Genomic DNA, 20,335 nt, shown 5'->3' with positions numbered 1-20,335 from the left:
TCCCACCATTCATTTAATTTAAAAACAAAAATCACACAAAAAGTTAATTATTTGTCTGACTCTAGAACACAATCCTTAACTATTCTATCTCAATTCTTAACTATTCTAATAGTTAATTCTTAACTATTCTTAAAATAATTTTATTACATACTGAATATTCGAGGAATAAAACTACTGTGTATATTGAGGAAAGATTATACTTTATTTTGTTTAGACTTTGACCAAGAGTTGCTCACCATCTTAAAAGATGAGTCACCAATGACAACCCGGCTTGAGACATCAGAGTTGCTAAAACAACACTCATTTTGTAGCTGCCAAGTTCAGTGATCCCACACACAAGTGCCTATTTCACAAGCCTTCAAATGTAATCATGCCTCAGCATTTAATTAATAGGACAGTTTATCCATATACAGTTAGTGCATTATTCTCACTTGTTTGAAATTTTGTCTAGGTAATACATTATCTATGAATTTGGTGTAGATCACATATGAACTATGATTTTTATTTCCAAAGAATAAAGGATGCATTAGAAAAGTTTCATTATAAAATGAGAATATATTGTCTGTTATGTTATAAGCTATTCTATTACATGCTTATTACCATTTTAAACTGAGCAAAGGATATCAAATAAAGAATTAGAAAAGAAGGCCAGTTCCAGCCATGTGGCAGATTGGATACTCAAAATGTCTGTAGACTTAAATATCTAAAATACTGGATAAAATGCCTTTTTAAATGGATCAGAGACTTGGCATGAATATGAGTGAAACCAAAAACACACAGAAAGTAAACCAAGAATGCAGGAAGTATGAGCAATACAATAGAAGCTCACTTGCTTAGATTTTAACTTTCCACTGGAAAACTATACAGAGAACAGGGAAAAGGAAAAGTCCAGGCCCTGCCAAAAGGTAGTAAAATATGAAACCATAAATCTCAAATAAATTAGAGACTCAAAAGGGCTATACCCATCATTTGAGAAAATGAAAACCCACTAAAGAGGACAGAGAAACACCTGTCTTGAACCTGGTACTCCGAGGCAAGAAGAATTTAAAAATGGCTCCACTGAGAATTTGCAACCACAAACTAACCTTCATCAGGGTTTCTGGTTGAAATTAACACTTAATGGTGTGGTCTGCAAAAACCTCAAGAAGATAATTCTATTTAAAGTGGTCCCAGAAGCCATCACCACCTGAATCCACTGATCAATCCTGACATCACCACTGTGGAACAACAAAACACTGTGTTTATCCTGATATACTAAACTCACAGCATCACCTATGAAGTACTCCAACTTTGTCAGTCAGTAATGATGTGTAACAAACTGCCCAAAACTTAGCAGCCCAAAGCCACAAGCAAGTGTTACGTTCCCAGATTTTGCTGCTGGGGAATGTGGACAGAGTGCAAAGGGAGGCTGGTCTTCACTACCATGTCTCTACCCACTCAGCTGGAAGACTGCTAGTGGTCCCTGGACAGACAGGCTAGGGGCTTCCTCGCTCACAGAAAGGGTCCCAGACCCCTCAGGTCAACAGAAACAATGCCCCACATGTTGGGAATTTGATTTACAACAACTACAAACAAAGCCCCTTATAGAGGGGCTAGATGAACAAATTAAGCCCCATCAATAAGAAAGAACCAAACCAACCCATTTCACTGGACAGTGGACTCAACTTTTCAACATGCTAAAGGCTCAACTACAGATGGGGAAGAAGGAACTGTTCCAGATAAAAATACTTAAGAAACAAATCAATGTATTAGATTTCTTTAAATTCTGCTTGAAAAAAACCATACTATAAAGGCATCCTGAGGACAACTGGGAAAATCTAAATATGACGAGGCTAGTAAATGCAAGGAATTATGGTGGCATGTCAGTACTCCCTATATAATTCTGTTTATCGGCACAGTAAGAAATTTTTATAATAAAACTACAAAATAAAACACAAAATGTGGTTCCAGATAACTCGTGTCCACAGGCAAATGGTAAAAACACAGATCAATCCTTCTGAGAAAAAGAAAAATAAACCGTGTCTTCAAAAAAAAGGGGGGGGGGGTGGAAATTCTTAAAACTAAAAGAAAACAAAAATAATGCATATCAAAATTTGAGAGATTCAGCCAAAGCAGTACTTAAGAGGAAAATTTTTAGTCTTCCATTTTGCTCCATCAGACAAACATGTTTCAAAAAAGCTAAGCATTTACTTGACTGAAAAAAAAATCAGCAAAATAAATATCAGTAAAATAGACATAATCAAAGCAAGAACAGAATTTAACTAAACTTTTAAAAAAGAACATGTAATAGGACAACAACCAAAGCTGCTTTGGAAAGGTGAACCACTGGCACAATTAATCAAGAATTTAAAAAAAGGGGAGAATGTTATGAATTAAAATGCCAGGGGTGCCTGAGTAGATCAGTCAGTTAAGTGTGCAATTCTTGATTTCAGTGCAGGTCATGATCTTGGGTAAGCCCTACATGGAGCTCTGCACTCAGTAGGAAGTCTGCTTGAGACTCAGTAGGAAGTCTTCTCTCTCTTTCTCTCCCTCTCTCTGCACTGTGCTCACTTCCCGATTCTTTCTCTCTCTCAAATAAATAAATAAAATCTTAAAAATAAAATGCCTGGAACTCTGGATGTTATGGAAATTAATGACAAGTTATATGAACAACTTTGTTAATAAATTTGAAAAACTGTAGGAAATAAATTCCTAATATGCAGGCATATATATGTGTGTGTGTGTGTGTGTGTGTGTGTTGTATGTATATATGCTTATATACACATATATTCATACAGCTATATAACAGCAAAAGACTGACTCAAGAAGAAATCGAGAACTTGAAAATGCTTATATTCACAAAGGAAATAAGATCAAAAGTCAAAAAATCAGGAAAGGGACAAAAGGTAAAAATCAAGGGCTAGACACACAGGGCTTTAGGGTAATTCAAAAAACAGGTAATTCCAAACTTTAACATGAACTCTTCCAGTAGATTTAAAAAAAGACTAGGGCGATCCCTGGGTGGCGCAGCGGTTTGGCGCCTGCCTTTGGCCTAGGGCACGATCCTGGAGACCCAGGATCGATTCCCACGTCGGGCTCCCGGTACATGGAGCCTCTTTCTCTCTCTGTGACTATCATAAATAAATAAAAATTTAAAAAAATATATTTAAAAAAAGACTAGGCTCCAATTCATTTTACAAAACTCCATAATACAGACACCAAAACCTTATAAGGACAATTACAAATCAGTCTCATTCATGAACTCACTCAAGAACCTAAAGAAACATCAGCAAAACTGAATTCAGTGTGTATAAAAAGATATCACATAGCTAGGTTTATCCAAGAAAGCATGTTTGGTTTAATACTTTAAAACAAAAAAACCACAAATAATATGTCCCCAACAGATTACAAGAGAAAAATAAAGTGATGATATCAATGGTTATTATAAAAAAAAAAAAATTAAGATAAAATTTGGCATTCACTCATGATAAAATCCCTTAGCAAACTAGGAAAGTAAGGAAATCTCCCTGCCCGGTAGTGGGCAGCTACTAAGTAAACAAAAAGGTAAGTGTACTTGTTTATACAAGTACACTAACATTATACTTAATGATGAAATGCTGAAAGCCTCCCTTTAAGTCCCATAGAATACAAGAATGGACAGCCTTGGGGCACCCAGGGGGCTCAGTGGATTAAGCATCTGCCTTCAAGCTCAGGTCCTGGGATCAACCCCACGGTGGACTCTCTGCTCAGCAGGGAGTATGCTTCCCCCTCTCCCTCTAAGGGTGTGCATACCCGCACACTCTCTCGCTCTCTCAAATAAACAAACAGAATCTTAAAAAAAAAAAAAAAAAAAAAAGAATGGACAGCCCTTTCAAACAATGCTCCGGAGAAACTAGTCTGCAAAAAAGACGGGTAGGGGGATGATTTTTTTTTTTTAAAGCAACTTTTCTTTTTAAAGATTTATTTATTCAGAGAGACAGAGAGAGAGAGAGAGAGAGAGAGGCAGAGGGAGAAGCAGGCTCCTTGCAGGGAGCCCAATGCAGGACTCAGTCCCGGGTCTCCAAGATCACACCCAGGGGCCGCAGGTGGCGCTAAACCGTTGTGCCACGGGGCTATTCTAAAGCAACCATTATTTTAAAAAATTGAGAAAACTTAAGAGAATCTATAAAATGCTGATAGAATTAACAAGAACTTAAAGTGTCACTGGACCGAAAAAAAATGTAATAAAGTTCATTATATTTGTATACACCAATAATAATGAGAAAATAAAAATGCTGAAAAGGATACGATTTACAATGGCAACAAAAAAATAAGGTATATAGAATTCATTCTAACAAAAAAAGTACAACTCTTTTTGAAGAATGTTCTAAACGAAATTTAAAAAATACCCAAACAATGGAAAAACGGAGAGGTCATTCAGAAAGATGAGGGGTGGCAGAACAAGAACTCAAGAAGAGATGGACGACAGACCATGAGAACAAGCAGCCCACAGCATGACCTGAGCTGAAAGTAGAGCTCGACGAGGTCACTGACAACAAAAATGACAGAACACCCATCTCTCCTAACTACTACCTTAAGTGGCTATTGCTTCTTTATCCATGACCATCTGGCCCCACTTCAAATGTCCTGTCTCATGGATAAAAATTAAGACATCTAATTACCAAATATCCCAGCTTCTTGAGAGCAGCCTATCTCGGGCTGACCCCCACTTTCCAAATCCCTCTTAGAATCATCCAGCACGCACCCCAACCCTATCTTCCCATGATGTTCCTGAGGCTCTCAGAAGTATACCCAATCTTTCTGGCCTATAACAACCCAACTACTTAAACCCAACTTGTTTTATCACAACTGTGTTCTTCATGTGTGGTGAGTGGGCTTCAACAAGGCAAAAATTGTTCAAACTAGGTACTTACTTTTGTTTCACTGTTTCTCTTTTATAAGTATCATCTGTCTCATAGAAAATGAAAAGGGTAAATTTATAAAAAGAAAAATGTCATTATTATAACAAAAAAGAAAAATTCCTAGGAAAAAGCATGGTAAGAAATGAAGAGTTTAGGGATGCCTGGGTGGCTCAGTGGTTAGGCGTCTGCTATCAGTTCAGGACATGATCCAGGGGTCCTGATCCAGGGGTCCTGGGATCAAGTCCTGCATTGGGCTCCTTGTGGGGAGCATGCTTCTCCCACTGCTTATGTCTCTGCTTCTCTCTGTCTCTCATGAATGAATGAATGAATGAATGAATGAAAGAAATGAAGAGTTTATTGTTATTATTGGTTTTACAGGCATCACTACCAATGTCTGTAATAGCCATAATAAACACAACAGCCAAGATAACGCTAAAAAAGAATAGTGAAGACAAGGCAGTATTGGTGCATTAATAGAAGGATCAACGAAAAGAATAAAAAACCCAGAAGAACCTCAAACATTATACCTAAGGGAATTCAGCAAATAATGAAAGAGGGATCTCGAATCCATTGGGGAAAGGTAACTAATGGTTAAATTTATGTGTCAACATGGAGAGTGTTTTTGGATTAAATTAACATTTAAATCAGTGACTTTGAGTAATGCAGATCAGGCAGGCATCAGTTGAAGGCCAGAACAGAGCAAAAAGACCAGCCTCTCCAACTAAGAGGGAATCAATCCAGAATGCTTCAGACTTCATCTCCGCCATCAATTCTCCTGAGTCTCCAGCCTGCCACACTGCAGATTTCGGACCTGCCAGCCTCTGTAATTGTGTAAGCCAATCCCTTACAATAAATCTCTTTATCCTAACCAAATAGGGTGTGTGTGTATACACACCCATATACACATTCATTTTCTCTCTAGAGCTTGAAGACAATAGCCTACACAAGAAAAGGCACTTAAAGATCTATCAAAATAGGGTGTTATACTGTATGTTGGCAAACTGAATTTAAATAAAATATTTTTTTAAAAAAGATCTGGCAAAATAAAGAATTAAGCTGGATTAGGGTAAGTGAAACGCAAAAATGAATCTATGAAAATATTACAAAATAACATGGGAGAGTTCCTTTGTAAATACTGGAGTATAGGTCTCATACACCCACTAAATAAAAATCCGTATTATCTTAAAAGAAAAGATTGATAATTCTGACTACACAAATTTTTTTTTAAATTTAAAAAGCCCCTCTGCATGACCAAATACATAAATAAATCATAAATAGTACCAAAGATTAGTGATAAAATGGGGGAAGTGGCTAGTAACTCATATCATAAATAAAGATCCAGTCTCCCTATACAGTTTTATTAAATCAATTTTTAAAAGACCAACAATTGAATAGAAAAATTCAAGATAAAAAGATATGAATTCACAATTTAAAAAAGAGGAAATGCAAATGCTTTTAAGTAGATAAGACATTCAAAAAAAATTTTTTTTTAATTTTTAAAAAAGTAGATAAGACATTCAATACAACTCAAAACAAGATAAATGCAAATTAAAATTACATTATCAGATTGGCAAAACTCCAGAAGCTTAGTAAACCATGCTACTGGCACATGTTTAGGCAAACAGGTACTCTCACATATTGATGGTGTGAGTATAAATTGGTACAACCCCTCAAAGGAACAATCTGGCAATATTTACCAAATTATAACTGGCATATACCAACTGACACACTTAAGCCACTTTCAGGAATTCATCATATACATACACTAGCACATTTATGAAATGATACATACAAAGTTTATCATGACATTATCTGAGTTGCAAATAATTAAAAACAGTCTAAATGACCATCAAGAGAACTGGTTTAATATTATCATGGTATGTCCATAAAATCAAACAAAGCTATGAAAAAAAATGAAGCCTTGCTTCATGTACTCCTTTGGGCAAGATCTATAGAAACTATATTTTGGTGGGTGGGGGAGGAGGATGATAGAGAACAGAACAGTGTGTATGTTATAGTATGTTACCATTTGTGTAAAAATAGAGTAAAAATTAAAATATGGTATCTTGCTTCTTTGTATAAAGATACTCCAGAAAGCTGTACAATAAACTACTACAGTGGTTGTCTGGCAAAGGCTGAGATGGGTGGTGAACTAGGTAGGAGGACTCTTCTGGGAGACTTTTATTCATATCCTTTCCCTTGTACTTTTTCATTTTTGAAATATATGAATGTATTGATTACTCAAATCATGTTAAATATAACATGTTAACAAATTTAAAGACATGGAGCAAGGCATCTTAATGGAACCTTAAAATTGCTTCTTGTATTAATCATATTAACAAAAGACACCAAGTATTATTTGCTAATTGACTCTCTAATATAAAAATCAATACACCATGTATGCTGTTTGGAAACAAGAGAAGTCTGCAGAAAAGAACATTCTGTCTGTTAGGAACTACTGGCTCACTACATTAAATATAGTTGAGTGTCTTTGGTTTTTAAACGTATGTGAATTCAGAATGACAAATACTTATTAAAATTCAGCTTGATTTTTGAAAATATTCTATTGGTTATTTTTACTTCGTTTTGGGATACAGTTTGAGGGGATTACTGTTTTGGGAGCACTAACCATATCTAAAATGCTAAATCTTATCTCCTAGGTAAACTTTCCACATCTATCTGAACATCTAACTCCCTAAAAACCGAAGTTCTTCCTATCAAATAAGACCCTCTGATTCGGTTACCTATCTCTGCCTTCCATCTCTTTGTCCCATAATGAGCGCAATAAAACTTAAAAAATACTTAGACATTCTATAGATAGGGAGTAAGAAAACAAGAAAAACTTCCCAACACAATCAGAAGAATTTTTGTTTTTCTCGGAATATACAAAAATGACAATATTTATGTTAGAGAATCATGGTTATATATACAGTATTTCTTACCATATGATTTACTACATTCACATCAATAATAGTTTCAAATCATAAAATAGACCTAAACTAAGCATATTAAAATAGTATTCATTAAAGTAAGATTTCACCTGTAGTATGCTTTAAATATTTAAATGTGAAGGATATTAAATAACTAATTGCCATGTGGTAGAAGTCATCAGTGAATGCTTCATAAAGGAAGTAAATTTGAGCTTGGTCTTGAAGGAAATGACAGGCACTCAGAATCCTTAATCAAACTGGTTTTACAATCAGAGATTCATTTCAGCACTAACGTAAAATGACTAATGTAATCTTTCTATTCAGTTCTTCCTAAATTTTGATGGCATGACAAAATATTCTATGTTTATCCAGAAGTTCAATAAGGTTCAGGAAAACCCTTGAAAAAGCCTATAACTTTATATATCATAAACCCAGATACCAGTCTCACTTAAAAAAGAAATGATATTGGAAGGTTATTTAGTTTTCTCACATCTTAATAAAGTACTAGACCAAATAACTCTGAAATAATATATATTCCTACCTCCATACTTCTCTTTATGTAATGTCAGAATTTTGAAAACCTATGCAAAAAAACAAGATGCTACAGGATCTTTGATCTCAGCTGTTGTTTTAACATGTTCTGTTTAAAGTCATAAACTCTCTTTAAAATTATTTTAAATATTAATAAAATAAAATTCTCTTAAATATAAGTCACGTGGGAAAAGACGCCAATGAACCCAAGAAAATACTTAAGAAATCAGCTGCATTAAAACTAAGCTTCATATATTTATATACACTGCTTTGCATCAATCTCTTTAAGATGTGCAAGACACTAAAAACTGAATAACGAAGTCATTGTCTTCCCTCTCTTCACTACAGCACCCCACAAAAGAAGAAGAAGAAAGGAAAATATGAAATGGAAAATTATATTCTGATGCTTATCACTAGAAGTGCTATGAAACATTTATCTGGATTCAGAGTAAGAGTCCTGAGCTCACAGTACCTTTTAATATCAATCACTCAATGACAATCTCTAAAACAAGATGAGACTGAATCATTTTATCAAATGCATATGTACAATTTTTCTACAAATCACATCAGCTGAAATATACTGCTCAATAATGTATAAGAGTATTCAGTGAGGCTAACTCAAACTCCAAACTGCTTAGTATATGATTCCCTTTAGTGTTTTAATATATCGTAATTGAAGTGATTATCTGTCTATTAAGTTAGTTTAAGAGGAATAACACTGCCAAAGGCAACAATGTTTTGATATAGTAGCATTTACCATTAAAACAACCAAAAAATAGCTCAAGATAAAAATACCATGTAGGTGCCAACGAGCAAGATTAAATCAATAAAGCCACTTTTCTGAATAAGTGTATTCTTCTCACTCTTTAATTTCAAACATCCATTCATAACAAATGAAAAGTTTAGATTAGGTTCAGCTTTACACTTTCTCAAAACCACATTTTCTTCCCACTTGAGAACAGGATTTTTAAAGCAGGAGAGGAAGCTGTCTCTGAGCTGTGTCTGGCCCTTGCACGCAGACCCTGAAAACAGTTTGGGGGGTCTGGGGGACCAGTGGTGGTGCTCACCTGCTGTGGCTGGTACCTTTGCTGGGACTGGGATGGCAGGTACTGGGCTTGCGGAGGGAGATGTGGAGGCTGTGGCTGCTGGTTGTAGTAAGGCTGCTGGCCCTGCTGGCAGTAACCACTCACACCTTGCTGTCCATACTGAGGTGGCATCTGTCAACAAGTCAAACAAAATAAGTGAGAAAGTCAAAATGTGCAATTTAATGAAATCAAATACGGTTTCAATTCAGCAACATGAAGTGGGATCTTTGCTAAGCAACTGAATTCAGTATCTTTAATCTTCATTACATAAATCGTCATACTGCCTTCTATTAGCATGGTATCAATGAAGTAAAAAGATAATTTGACTGTTTTAAGAAATAAGATTTCATCAGATAATCAAATATTGATAACCTCATAAAAATCCAGTGATGGGGGATGCCTGGGTGGCTCAGCAGTCGAGCATCTACCTTTGGCTCAGGGCATGATCTCGGGTCTGGGGATTGAGTCCCACATACAAGATCCCTGTGAGGAGACCACTTCTCCCTCTGTCTATGTCTCTGCCTCTCTCTTTGTGTCTCTCATGAATAAATAAATAAAATCTTAAAAAAAAATCCAGTGGGGGGAAAAATCTCCTAATACTGATGTGAAAAAATAGCCTCCACTGAATTGGTGAATCACTATATTGTTGTACACTTTAAGCTAATAAAACACTGTATGTGAAGGAAAAAAACTGATACCCTGTGCTAAGAAAGTTAACGAAGCATAATGCTAATCCATTTTCATGCAACACTCAAAATTAAAATGAACTCCAACCATCCAAGCCCACTTACTAATATTCTGTTGGATGCTTATGGCTTGAGTACTCATATAGGGTGTGGTTTTGTTTCAACTAAGTTCAAAAAGTCCCAACTACATAGTAGCAGACACTGTACCAGTTATATTAACAATTCCATCTGCTGTTCCTGCTAAACAAGAAACTATAATGCTTTATAATCAAATACAACTCTTTTAAAAGACAGTATTATGTATGTAACCCAATATAACCAACAACGTGAGTTCTTAAAGGAAAAATATTCGTATCTAATATTAGAGTAGTATTTTCCTAGTTGATAAAACAGGTAATGGTGTAAAGCAAAGTGTGCTAGACGCAAATGCCAGATATAGACAAAAATGGCCTAAGTGAGTTTCCTCCATCTCTAATTTACATGAACCTAAAAATCCTTAAAATCCTTGCTCAAAGAAAAGTCCTTTCTCAAACAACAAATTGTACACATGAACAATATTTTTTTCATATGAAAAATCTATTGCCTTTTTATTTTCTAAGTGGGAGAGACAGGAACAGAGAAAAAGAAAAACAGATACGAGGATAGCAAAAAGCACTCCAGAGAGGACAGTAAAGTCATTCTGTTAATAACACAATACCGTCCACTTGAGAACCCCAACAACTAGAGCTCCATAAGCCCACACAGTTAAGAATTCAGTGACCAGGGATCCCTGGGTGGCGCAGCGGTTTGGCGCCTGCCTTTGGCCCAGGGTGCGATCCTGGAGACCCAGGATCGAATCCCACATGGGGCTCCCGGTGCATGGAGCCTGCTTCTCCCTCTGCCTATGTCTCTGCCTCTCTCTCTCTCTGTGACTATCATAAATAAATACAAATTAAAAAAAAAAAAAAAAAGAATTCAGTGACCAGTTCCAGATACACATTTAAAAATGCAATCACTATCAAATACTGAATGAAAAGAAATGGTAAAAAAGGAGGAAAATATTAAATACTTCACCTCTAAGACTAAATTAGCACAGTAATTCCTAACACATACAGTGAAGTAAACCGGGAAAATGCAAAAGTTAGAATTCATTTTCCTTGTGACCTGATCTAAATTATTGTCCAGGACTGTCAGCAATGATCACAAACATTTGGCCACAACGGCTCACGAATGCCTCATCACACAGACCCTAAGTTAGTAGAGCAGACAAGTTTGTATTGAAAACCATTTAACTGCACAGTTGAATTCTTTGCTTTTATTTATTTTACAGCTTGATATCTCATAATGAATGTATGTCCCTGCCATAAGCCAAGCCAAAGAATTTCCATAAAATACAACTCCACATGCTAGAATATCATATACTACCACAACACATATCCCTCCGTTCAGCACCCATATGTTGATTTGATATCTAATACTATATTTCACACAAGCATCTTTGCAGTTTGATTTGAAGCAGTTAGGATAACACTTTTGCCAGTGTTAAAATGACTGTAAAACTCAATCAACACAGCCGGCAACTCCCCTATGAGTTATACTTTAATATGTTGACTTTCTGGTTTACAGAAACCTTTACACACAATATGAAAGTGTTGTTTTGGGGAGCGGGGCTCTATTTTCTAAGAAAGACAACAGGACATATTGTGGCAGCAGCTAACACTAGAGCAGTCATGAACTTAATAGAATCTCTTACTATTTTATTCCAGCTCTGAAAAGCTACGGAGCAAGTTGAGGTGTTAGGTGAGGCAAAGTAAGGTGGGTCAGAGTGTAAGCAAATCTTTAATGGAACTGCAGCAATAATCTGCAGAACACAGCAAACTTCAGAGGAGAAATCATCAAAAACTTCTGCTTGGGCGATTTTACTCCTGTCTTGCAAAATTAAAACCTATTTGCTCTCCTTTTAGATACATGGCCTAATTCGTTTGGTACTAACCTACCTGGCACCTCACCCTCTGTGAGCCTGGGCTGAGGTGATTTATAACCCAATACAATTGGACTACCAGTTAGACGTGGGTCCCCAGTGCCAATCAACTGAATCTGGTCTACTGCCCTTACATAGGAGCCACACTGCAACAGAGATCACTAAAATCTGTTTAGCTAAAGAATCTCTGGGTTAGAAAGATCTAAATCCAAGTCCTACTGTACTTCACTTGCATGAATATGATCAATCATATAGCGATATCCGTCTTACATTTTCATCTGTAAAATAGGGCTTTCTCTATTAATTCATATTAATAACTGTTATAACCAGCAATCTAGTAATCCTACTTGGAATGCTACATAGGTGCTATTACTTGTTAAATTATCAGTTGTAGTGCTATCTCCAAAATATTATTTCCTAAGTTTTATCTCTACAAATCAATTTCTAAATACAATAGCTCAATTGTCTACAACTAAAGTCTAAATCTTTAATGATCAATATTGCTTTTAATCATGTTAGATGCAGGGCTTTCAAAGGTCTATTATATGCTTTTCTGACATCCTGAATGAAGAAGTCATTATTATGAAATGGAGAGATTGAGCCCTTACATGGAGGGCCCCAGAGCCTCGCTGTTTACACAAGTCCCATGGCATAACCCTGGTGCCCCTGAACCATCGGTCTCACCAGCCACCAGTGCTCTTAGCCACATCTCATCACTCCCACCTCCACCCTCAACAGAACCTGCTGAAGACGAGAAACCAGCAATGTTGATTAAAAACAGGAAGGCCAAGGGGAGTTGTCCATGAGGAAAGCACAAGAACTTTGACTGCCTCGAGTTTGGTAAAACCAATGTTGGCTACTGAGAGTCTTCTTGTTTATGTCTTGGTTCTCAAACACTCAGGCTAAATGAGATTACCAGAAGGTTGAGTGCAAGGAAAATTTAACCAAGAGTTACTGAGTACCAGGAACCAAGTGCTGGGAGTTGGAGTCAGAAAGCACTTCTAGCTCAGGTGCCCTCCTCTTCCCTGACCAGCCTAATTACTCAAGCACAGCTCCAATCATCTTTCTCAGGCCATTTGCAACTTTACTTTACCATAGGGGAGATGATCGGACTTCGTTAGTCAACCCCTTAGTTATGTGCTATGTGTAGTGTTTGTCCTCATCACTAGACTCTAAACTCCCACATTCCTGGAATGCCTACTGGAAGTGGGCCTGCCAGTCACCCAGTGTTTATTGAATGAATGGATGTTATTCAGTGGATTACTAAATTAAAGGATTATTATATAAAAAATAAAAACGTTTTATTATATAAAAAATGAAACGAATGAAGGAACACCTCATAAAACTGAAATCACTTGTACCACACTCAACTCTTGGTTACAAGTATGTTCAGCTTCATCCAATAGCCAAAACACTGGACTTCATGTTCACAGCCGCACGGTGCTCTTGGTTATTCACTGCTAACCCTCTAAAAGTCATTATTATGCAGCAAATGCTTTGGACCTTTATCATGGTTTGAATAAAAAGATCACAACACTAAACTAAATGGAAATCTCCAGAAAATGCCTGAGATCAGAGCCTTTCTGTTATCTAAAAACAAGAAAAACAAGAATGTATTCCACTCATTTCTAAATAAAGAAGATCTTACAGTGGAGCATGAGCACACCTAATAACAAAAAATTTATTCCAATTTTCCAAGAAATATGAATGCTTTCATATATTATTAGAAAAGTATAGCTAAAAATGATTTATTTACTTTAAATATTTATTTTAGGAAACCACTCTGATAAAAAACATGAGTTAACTTTCACATCCCTGTATGATGTTAAATGTGCAGAAATGCCAGGCCGATTTCTCACTTTACTTTACCCTGAACTCTTTGCTCATACTTCAAAATTGGAGAAATATCAAGGTTTATCTTCTCTCCGTTTTTCTTCCTAAAGAAATTGTAGAAAACCATTTCCTCACCAAGTGTAAAGGTGCACTGACCCTCTGACCCAGCAATTCCCCCTTATAAATATATATCCATGAAACATTCATGTGTCCCAAGAAGGGTATTTGATGCAATGCTATTTACAAAAGCCAGAAAGAGGACACAATCTAACTCTAATACTGTACGTAAATGGGGGGAAAAATTTTGCTATAGGCATACAATGGAATTCTATACAGTAGTTTCCTTTAAAAAAAAAAAAGTAGTAAAGCCTACATATCAAAATAGTTCAAATCTAATATAATGCTGAATTTTAAAAAGCAACAAAAGAATGCAGCATAACACACCTGGTATGCATTTTTAATACACTAAACAGTATACATTGTTTATGGATACATATATATGCATATATGTGTGTGTGTATATATATACACGTATATATACACACAGTAAAAACACAAAAGTATGCACTGGAGGAAATATATGACATTCTCTGGAGAAGGGAGAGAGGAAAAGATGGAGTCAAGCTTCAGCCTTGCATTTTTTCCCTTTAAAGAATGAAGGAGATATGAAGCAGATGTGGCAAAATGGTAACACTTAACAATCCTGGGGTAGTTACACAAGTGTCTGTTATATTTGTTTCTGCACTTTTCTGTATGCCTAAGTTATTTCATAATTTAAAATTCTAACCTAAAGATGTCACCTCTCCCCTATCCCACATCCCCCCTCCCCCAAAAGGCAGAGGCATGGAAGATAAGCCAGCATGCACACAAGGCAAGAGACAGACCCCTGGAGAGGGCCTGGAGAGGAAAGTGCCTTGTTGTGCTGCTTTATTTAAAGAGGCCCAGCTAGAACTTTGCTCCAGAGACCCATCCCTGATTACTATGCCAGGTGCCCTAATCTGTTCTAGGCCTCTACCTGGGGCAAGATTAGGCCAAAGACTCATTATGATCTTCTTTGCTTCCTACTGATTGGTAAATCTCTTACAGTAAGGACTTTATGCCAACATTTCCCGATGGCACCTACAAGGGACACTAATCAGGCAAGTTAACTCACAGAAATAAATTCTATAATCAAAAAAGCTTGAGAAATAAACAAAAAAATAAAACAACATACTAGCATATCAAAGGATTTGTTAAATCCTTAAGAAACCCATCTACCCAGGCAGCCCGGGTGGCTCAGCGGTTTAGCGCCGCCTTCAGCCCAGGGCCTGACCCTGGGGACTGGGCATCTATTCCCGCGTCTGCCTGTGTCTCTGCCTCTCTCTCTCTGTGTTCTCTCGTGAATAAATAAATAAAATCTTTTAGAAGGAGAAGGAGAAGGGGAAGGAGGAGGGGGAGGAGGAGGAAGGAAGGAAGGAAGGAAGGAAGGAAGGAAGGAAGGAAGGAAGGAAGGGAGGGAGGGAGGAAGGAAGGAAGGAAGGAAAAAAGAAAAGAAAAGAAAAGAGAAAAGAAAAGAAAGAAAAGAAAAGAAAAGAAAAGAAAAGAAAAGAAAAGAAAAGAAAAGAAAAGAAAAAAGAAAAGAAAAGAGAAAAGAAAAGAAAGAAAGAAAAGAAGAAAAGAAAAGAAAAGAAAGAAAAGAAAAGAAAAGAAAAGAAAAGAAAAGAAAAGAAAAGAAAAGAAAAGAAAAGAAAAGAAAAGAAAAGAAAAGAAAAGAAAAGAAACCCATCTACCTTTCAGTCTGGGATTTCTCAAGTCTATCAGACTACAAATATACCACCACGCCCACTGAAAAGTAAGTTCTATAGAAAATGGAGCCTTATAATTAGGTGATGGGCATTAAGGAGGCACCTGATGTAATGAGCACTGGGTGTTATATGCACATAATGAATCACTAAATTCTACCTCTGAAACTAATTTAATAAAAGGGGGAGGGGCTTGGCAGTTTAGCTCATCATTGTACTCAGAGAGCCTGGCCTGTATTAAGGGCTCAATGAATACTCGTTGACTGAACCTCATGGAAGAAGTATATAAATCATATACTGTAAATCACACACGACTGACATATAAACATAAGAGCTTTCTGCCTTGAGCTACACAATGGTTCAGTGCAATGTTCTATCTCCACAACAGCTCACAACATTAGGAACAGATATTATAATCCTCCTTGACGTGAGCTAGAAAGTTATGGTCCTAAAATACACCTTGGTTTCTATTACAGATCTGTCATCTCTGGATTATCTGAATCTATTTACATTATCAGTTTTGTCCTTCCTTTTAGAGAGAAATAATTTAAGATCAAAAGAAATGACTTAAATTGTACTAAATTTATCACAGACATTTTAAAATACAAGGTTATCATTTTATCTAGGCATCTGTCATGGATGCTTGAGTCGTTCCTACTTTTTGGTTATTGTAGAGAATACTGCCATGAAAATGGACATATAAACATCTGTTCAAGTCTTTGAATAAAAACTCAGTAGTGGAACTGCTGGATCATCTGGTGGCTCTATGTTTAATTCTTTGAGGAAACGCCATAATGTTTTTTGCAGTGGCTGTACCATTTTATATTCCCACCAGCAGTGCACAAGTATTCCAATCTCCCCACATCCTTGATATCATTTACTGTGTTCTGTTTTTTTGTAATAGCCATTCTAAAGGGTGTGAAGTGGTATCATACTTATTGTGGATTTGACTTTTCATTTTTCTAATGATTAGTGATATAAAACATCTTCTGCATGCTTATTGGCTATTTGTTTATCTTACTTGGAAAAATGTATTCAAGTCCTTTGCCAATATTTTAATTGGGTTTTTTGTTGTTGAACTATAAGAGTGCATTATATATTCTGGATATTAATCCCTTACTTGATATATGATTTACAAATATTCTCTCCTGTTGGTTGCCCTTTTATTCTCTTGCTAGTGTCCTTTGACACACAGTTTTTAATTTTGATGTAATCTATCTTTTCATTTATTGCCTGTGCGTTCGGTTTCACATCCAAGAAATTACTGCCAAATCTCATGTCATGAAGCTTTCCCCTTTGCTTTCTAAGAGTTTTATCTATCTATATCTATATATATCTATATATATGTAATCTTGATATAGATAGATAGATAGATAGATAGATAGATAGATAGATAGATAGATAGATAATCTCTATGCCCGATGTGGGGCTCGAACTCATAACCCCATGATCAAGAGTCACAAACTCCACCAACTGAGCCAGCCAGGTGCCCCCCTTCTAAGAGTTTTATACCTTTAGCTCTTATGTTTAGATCTGTAATCCATTTTGAGGTTTTTTTTGTATATAGTGTAAGTCTAACTTCATTCTTTTGAAAGACCTATTGTTCTTACTCCATATGATATTCACATCACCTTCAGATCCTTTTGTTTTAAGTACAGTTTGGTTTAGTATTTACAGTTCCCTCCAGAACTACCTTAAGTGTGCACAATCAACACACAGTATTATCTGTTTATATGAAATTCAGAATCACACAAACCTAATTTATATAGAAAGATCACAACACTGTTTGCAGGCTGTAATGAATGGCTGAAAAGAGGCATGAAGGAATTTTCTGGGAATAATGAAAATATTCTGTATCTTAATTGGGGTGATAGTTCCATGGCTGTTCATATGTGTCAAAACTCATCAGATGGTACACTTAACATCTGAGCATTTTATTGTGTGTAAGTTATACCTTTAAAAACTACTAGCAGAATATGTATATATATATATACTTAATAACCAAAGTAGCTGAACTTTTAACTTCACATATTTTATAACATATTTAGGTTAAATCATCACTGCCTCATTTATGCCTACATGTAAATTCCCTACTTGATAATGACTGTTCCCAGGTGCTTCACAGGAAGTTTTCATATTTTCTACTTTACATAATCCAAAACAGTACACAGCAATTGGGTATATTGAAATAATCAGTGGGTGTATAAATTCAAATATCTGAGGCAAGTCATAATATATACAGAAACAATATCTCTGCAACCCAGAATTCTACTTTTAAGATTTTATCTTAAGGAAAAAGAAATGTGAAACAAGTATGCAAAGATATGTATAGCAAGGAATTTACCCCCTCCCACCATGAAAGCATCCCCATTGAAAAATATGGAAACAGCCTAAATGTCCAACAAGGATTAGCTGGGGAGGAGGGGGGTTCGAGATTCAATAATATCAAGATTAATGAATCCCATTGTAGATAATATGTATTTAATAGCAAGAAGCATTATTACGGTGTACCTTAAGGGGTAGGTTATAAAACAGTATATGTAGTAAAATGCTGTTTTTTAATATAAAAATCTGTGTATGTGTAGTTATACGAGTAAAGAATTAATAGCCTAAAGGAATAAACATCAAAATATTATCTATCATTTCCTAAACCAACTCAGTGTTTTTCCTAAATCTAGAACAAAATACAAGTTATTTTGGATTATTTATTGTGGTCTATTCAAGAATTCTCCAAAAAATGTGTTATAAATTTGCCTTTAACAGCAGAAAGCTCCTTAATTTTCATTTGTTTGTTTGTTTTCATCATAAGCTTCAGCCCCTTCAGGTAAATTCCACAAAATAGGAAGGGGAAAAGCATAGGAAAAATCCTAAATTCACAACAGTTACATTTTAGTCATTACTGTGGCGAATTCTGCTGGCTTCCGATTTCACAGAAAGATCAAACACTGTTTTCCATGCGTAAGAGTCAGATTGAAAATTCCCCACAGCAAGGAACTCAGATGCTAAGCCGATGTGTGGTGGAACCAACTGCATGAGGAAATTTTATTATGTCAACATGTCCAGTCAAAAATAATGTGCTTGAAGGTAATAAAAAAAAGTTTACAAGGTCAAGATCCTACAACTGCTCCATGACCTACAATCCCTTAAACTAAGTTCCGAATTGAGACTTCTAAACAATTTAGGTTTCCCCCCCACACCCCCTCACTTTCTTATTTTAAAAAGAAAAATAAATCTTGTCCTTAGGCTTGTCTAAGAAAAAAAAAAAAAAAAACAAAATAACAAACCTCCACAATTTCCTGAGAGTACTCCATCCTGCTTGAAAAAACAAGAAACTATCAACAAATGCAGATTGAGTGCTTACTGTATGCATCGAACGCTCAAGCTACATTCCTTCAAATTCTGTCATTTCCTTTGAGTAAGAGGAAAAGACTACCCAGAGCTGGAGGAGGAGTTGGCAAAACACTCCAGGGTCAAGCAGTGTCTTCAATACCAGAACAGGCTGGATGACCAACCACACAAACAGGCCAGTTACACAGTTCATGTTGCTATGGAGCACACTTCCGTTCGGTCCATGTCCTTATTCCTAACAGATAACTTCCAGGCCTCAAACACTGCTGTTTTAGAGCCTGAAAACTACCAACATATCTAGGCTGGTTTAACCCTCTCCTTTAGCTTAGAAGTTTTGTAAATTCTTAAAAAATTGTTTGTTTGTTTTTTACAAATTTAACTCTTTATTATGTAAAATTTTAAATATATACAATAGTAGAAGGAATAGTATTACTTAAATCTACAGTTTAAGTAATTATCAATTTAAGGCCAATGTTGTTTCATCCACAGCCCCACCCACTGTTCCCTGGCCCAGCTTACATCCCATCCTATCATCTCACTGGAAGATTGAAGTAAGTACCTTGAAGAAGCTCTTCAGTCTCATCTGGGGCTACAAAATAAACCACATGCAGGGGACCCAACCCCATATTTCTTGTCTGGACCTAAACCCAGTGGAGTCCACTCCAAATCAGTCCAACTAACTCACAGACCCATGGGTATAAAAATAAATATCACTTAACTTTCAAGTTGATTGATCTGTAGCATTATTTGTCAATAGCTACCTGAAACATAACAAATATTAACAGATTTCTTTGGATAAATACAATATGGTAGATTTTTCACTTTCCATTTTTAGTTTTTGTGTTTTCCACATTCTCTTTTTTTCTTGAAGTTTAATTCCAGTGTAGTTAACATAAAGTGTATTAACTCCAGGTGTACAGTATAGTGAGTCAACAATTCTACACATTACTCCATGCTCATCATTACAAATGTCCTTTTAATCCCCATCACCTATTTCCCCCTTACCCCTCCCACCCACCTCCCTTTTAGCAACCATCAGTTTGTTCTCTCTAGGTAAGACAATAAATTTCTTTGTGATTTGTGAAATAAAGTTGAGAAGTTCTCATTTGTGACATATATGAATCTTTCCTCATCACATTTGTTTTCTAAAACTTCTTTGACAGATGGACACAATATAAGATTATAAACATAAACACAATGAAAATAATATACATACAATCTCTCTTGGACTTCTATCTTCACAATTATTAATTGTCTACAAAATTTCACTGCTTATTCTAAGTCCAACTACTCTATATTTA

General features: G+C 35.9%; 1 protein-coding gene across 14 annotated transcripts in view; it reads right to left on the bottom strand.

The window, feature by feature from the left end:
- ARID1B (AT-rich interaction domain 1B) overlaps positions 1-20,335 on the bottom strand; it is a 436,905-nt gene that overhangs the window by 297,871 nt on the left and 118,699 nt on the right. For all 14 annotated transcript variants that reach the window (XR_013380082.1, XM_077898158.1, XM_077898153.1 and 11 more), the window contains exon 3: positions 9,409-9,558. Coding sequence is in view for 13 of the 14 variants with exons in the window: in XM_077898158.1 (XP_077754284.1) it covers positions 9,409-9,558 (150 nt within the window). In the remaining variant the exon portion in view is untranslated. The remainder of the gene's footprint in view (positions 1-9,408; positions 9,559-20,335) is intronic.

Source organism: Canis aureus, chromosome 1, assembly GCF_053574225.1.
Source record: "Canis aureus isolate CA01 chromosome 1, VMU_Caureus_v.1.0, whole genome shotgun sequence".
Classification (NCBI taxonomy): domain Eukaryota; kingdom Metazoa; phylum Chordata; class Mammalia; order Carnivora; family Canidae; genus Canis; species Canis aureus.
Note: the sequence above shows the minus strand (reverse complement) of the source record. Positions and strands in the feature narration are given on the sequence as shown.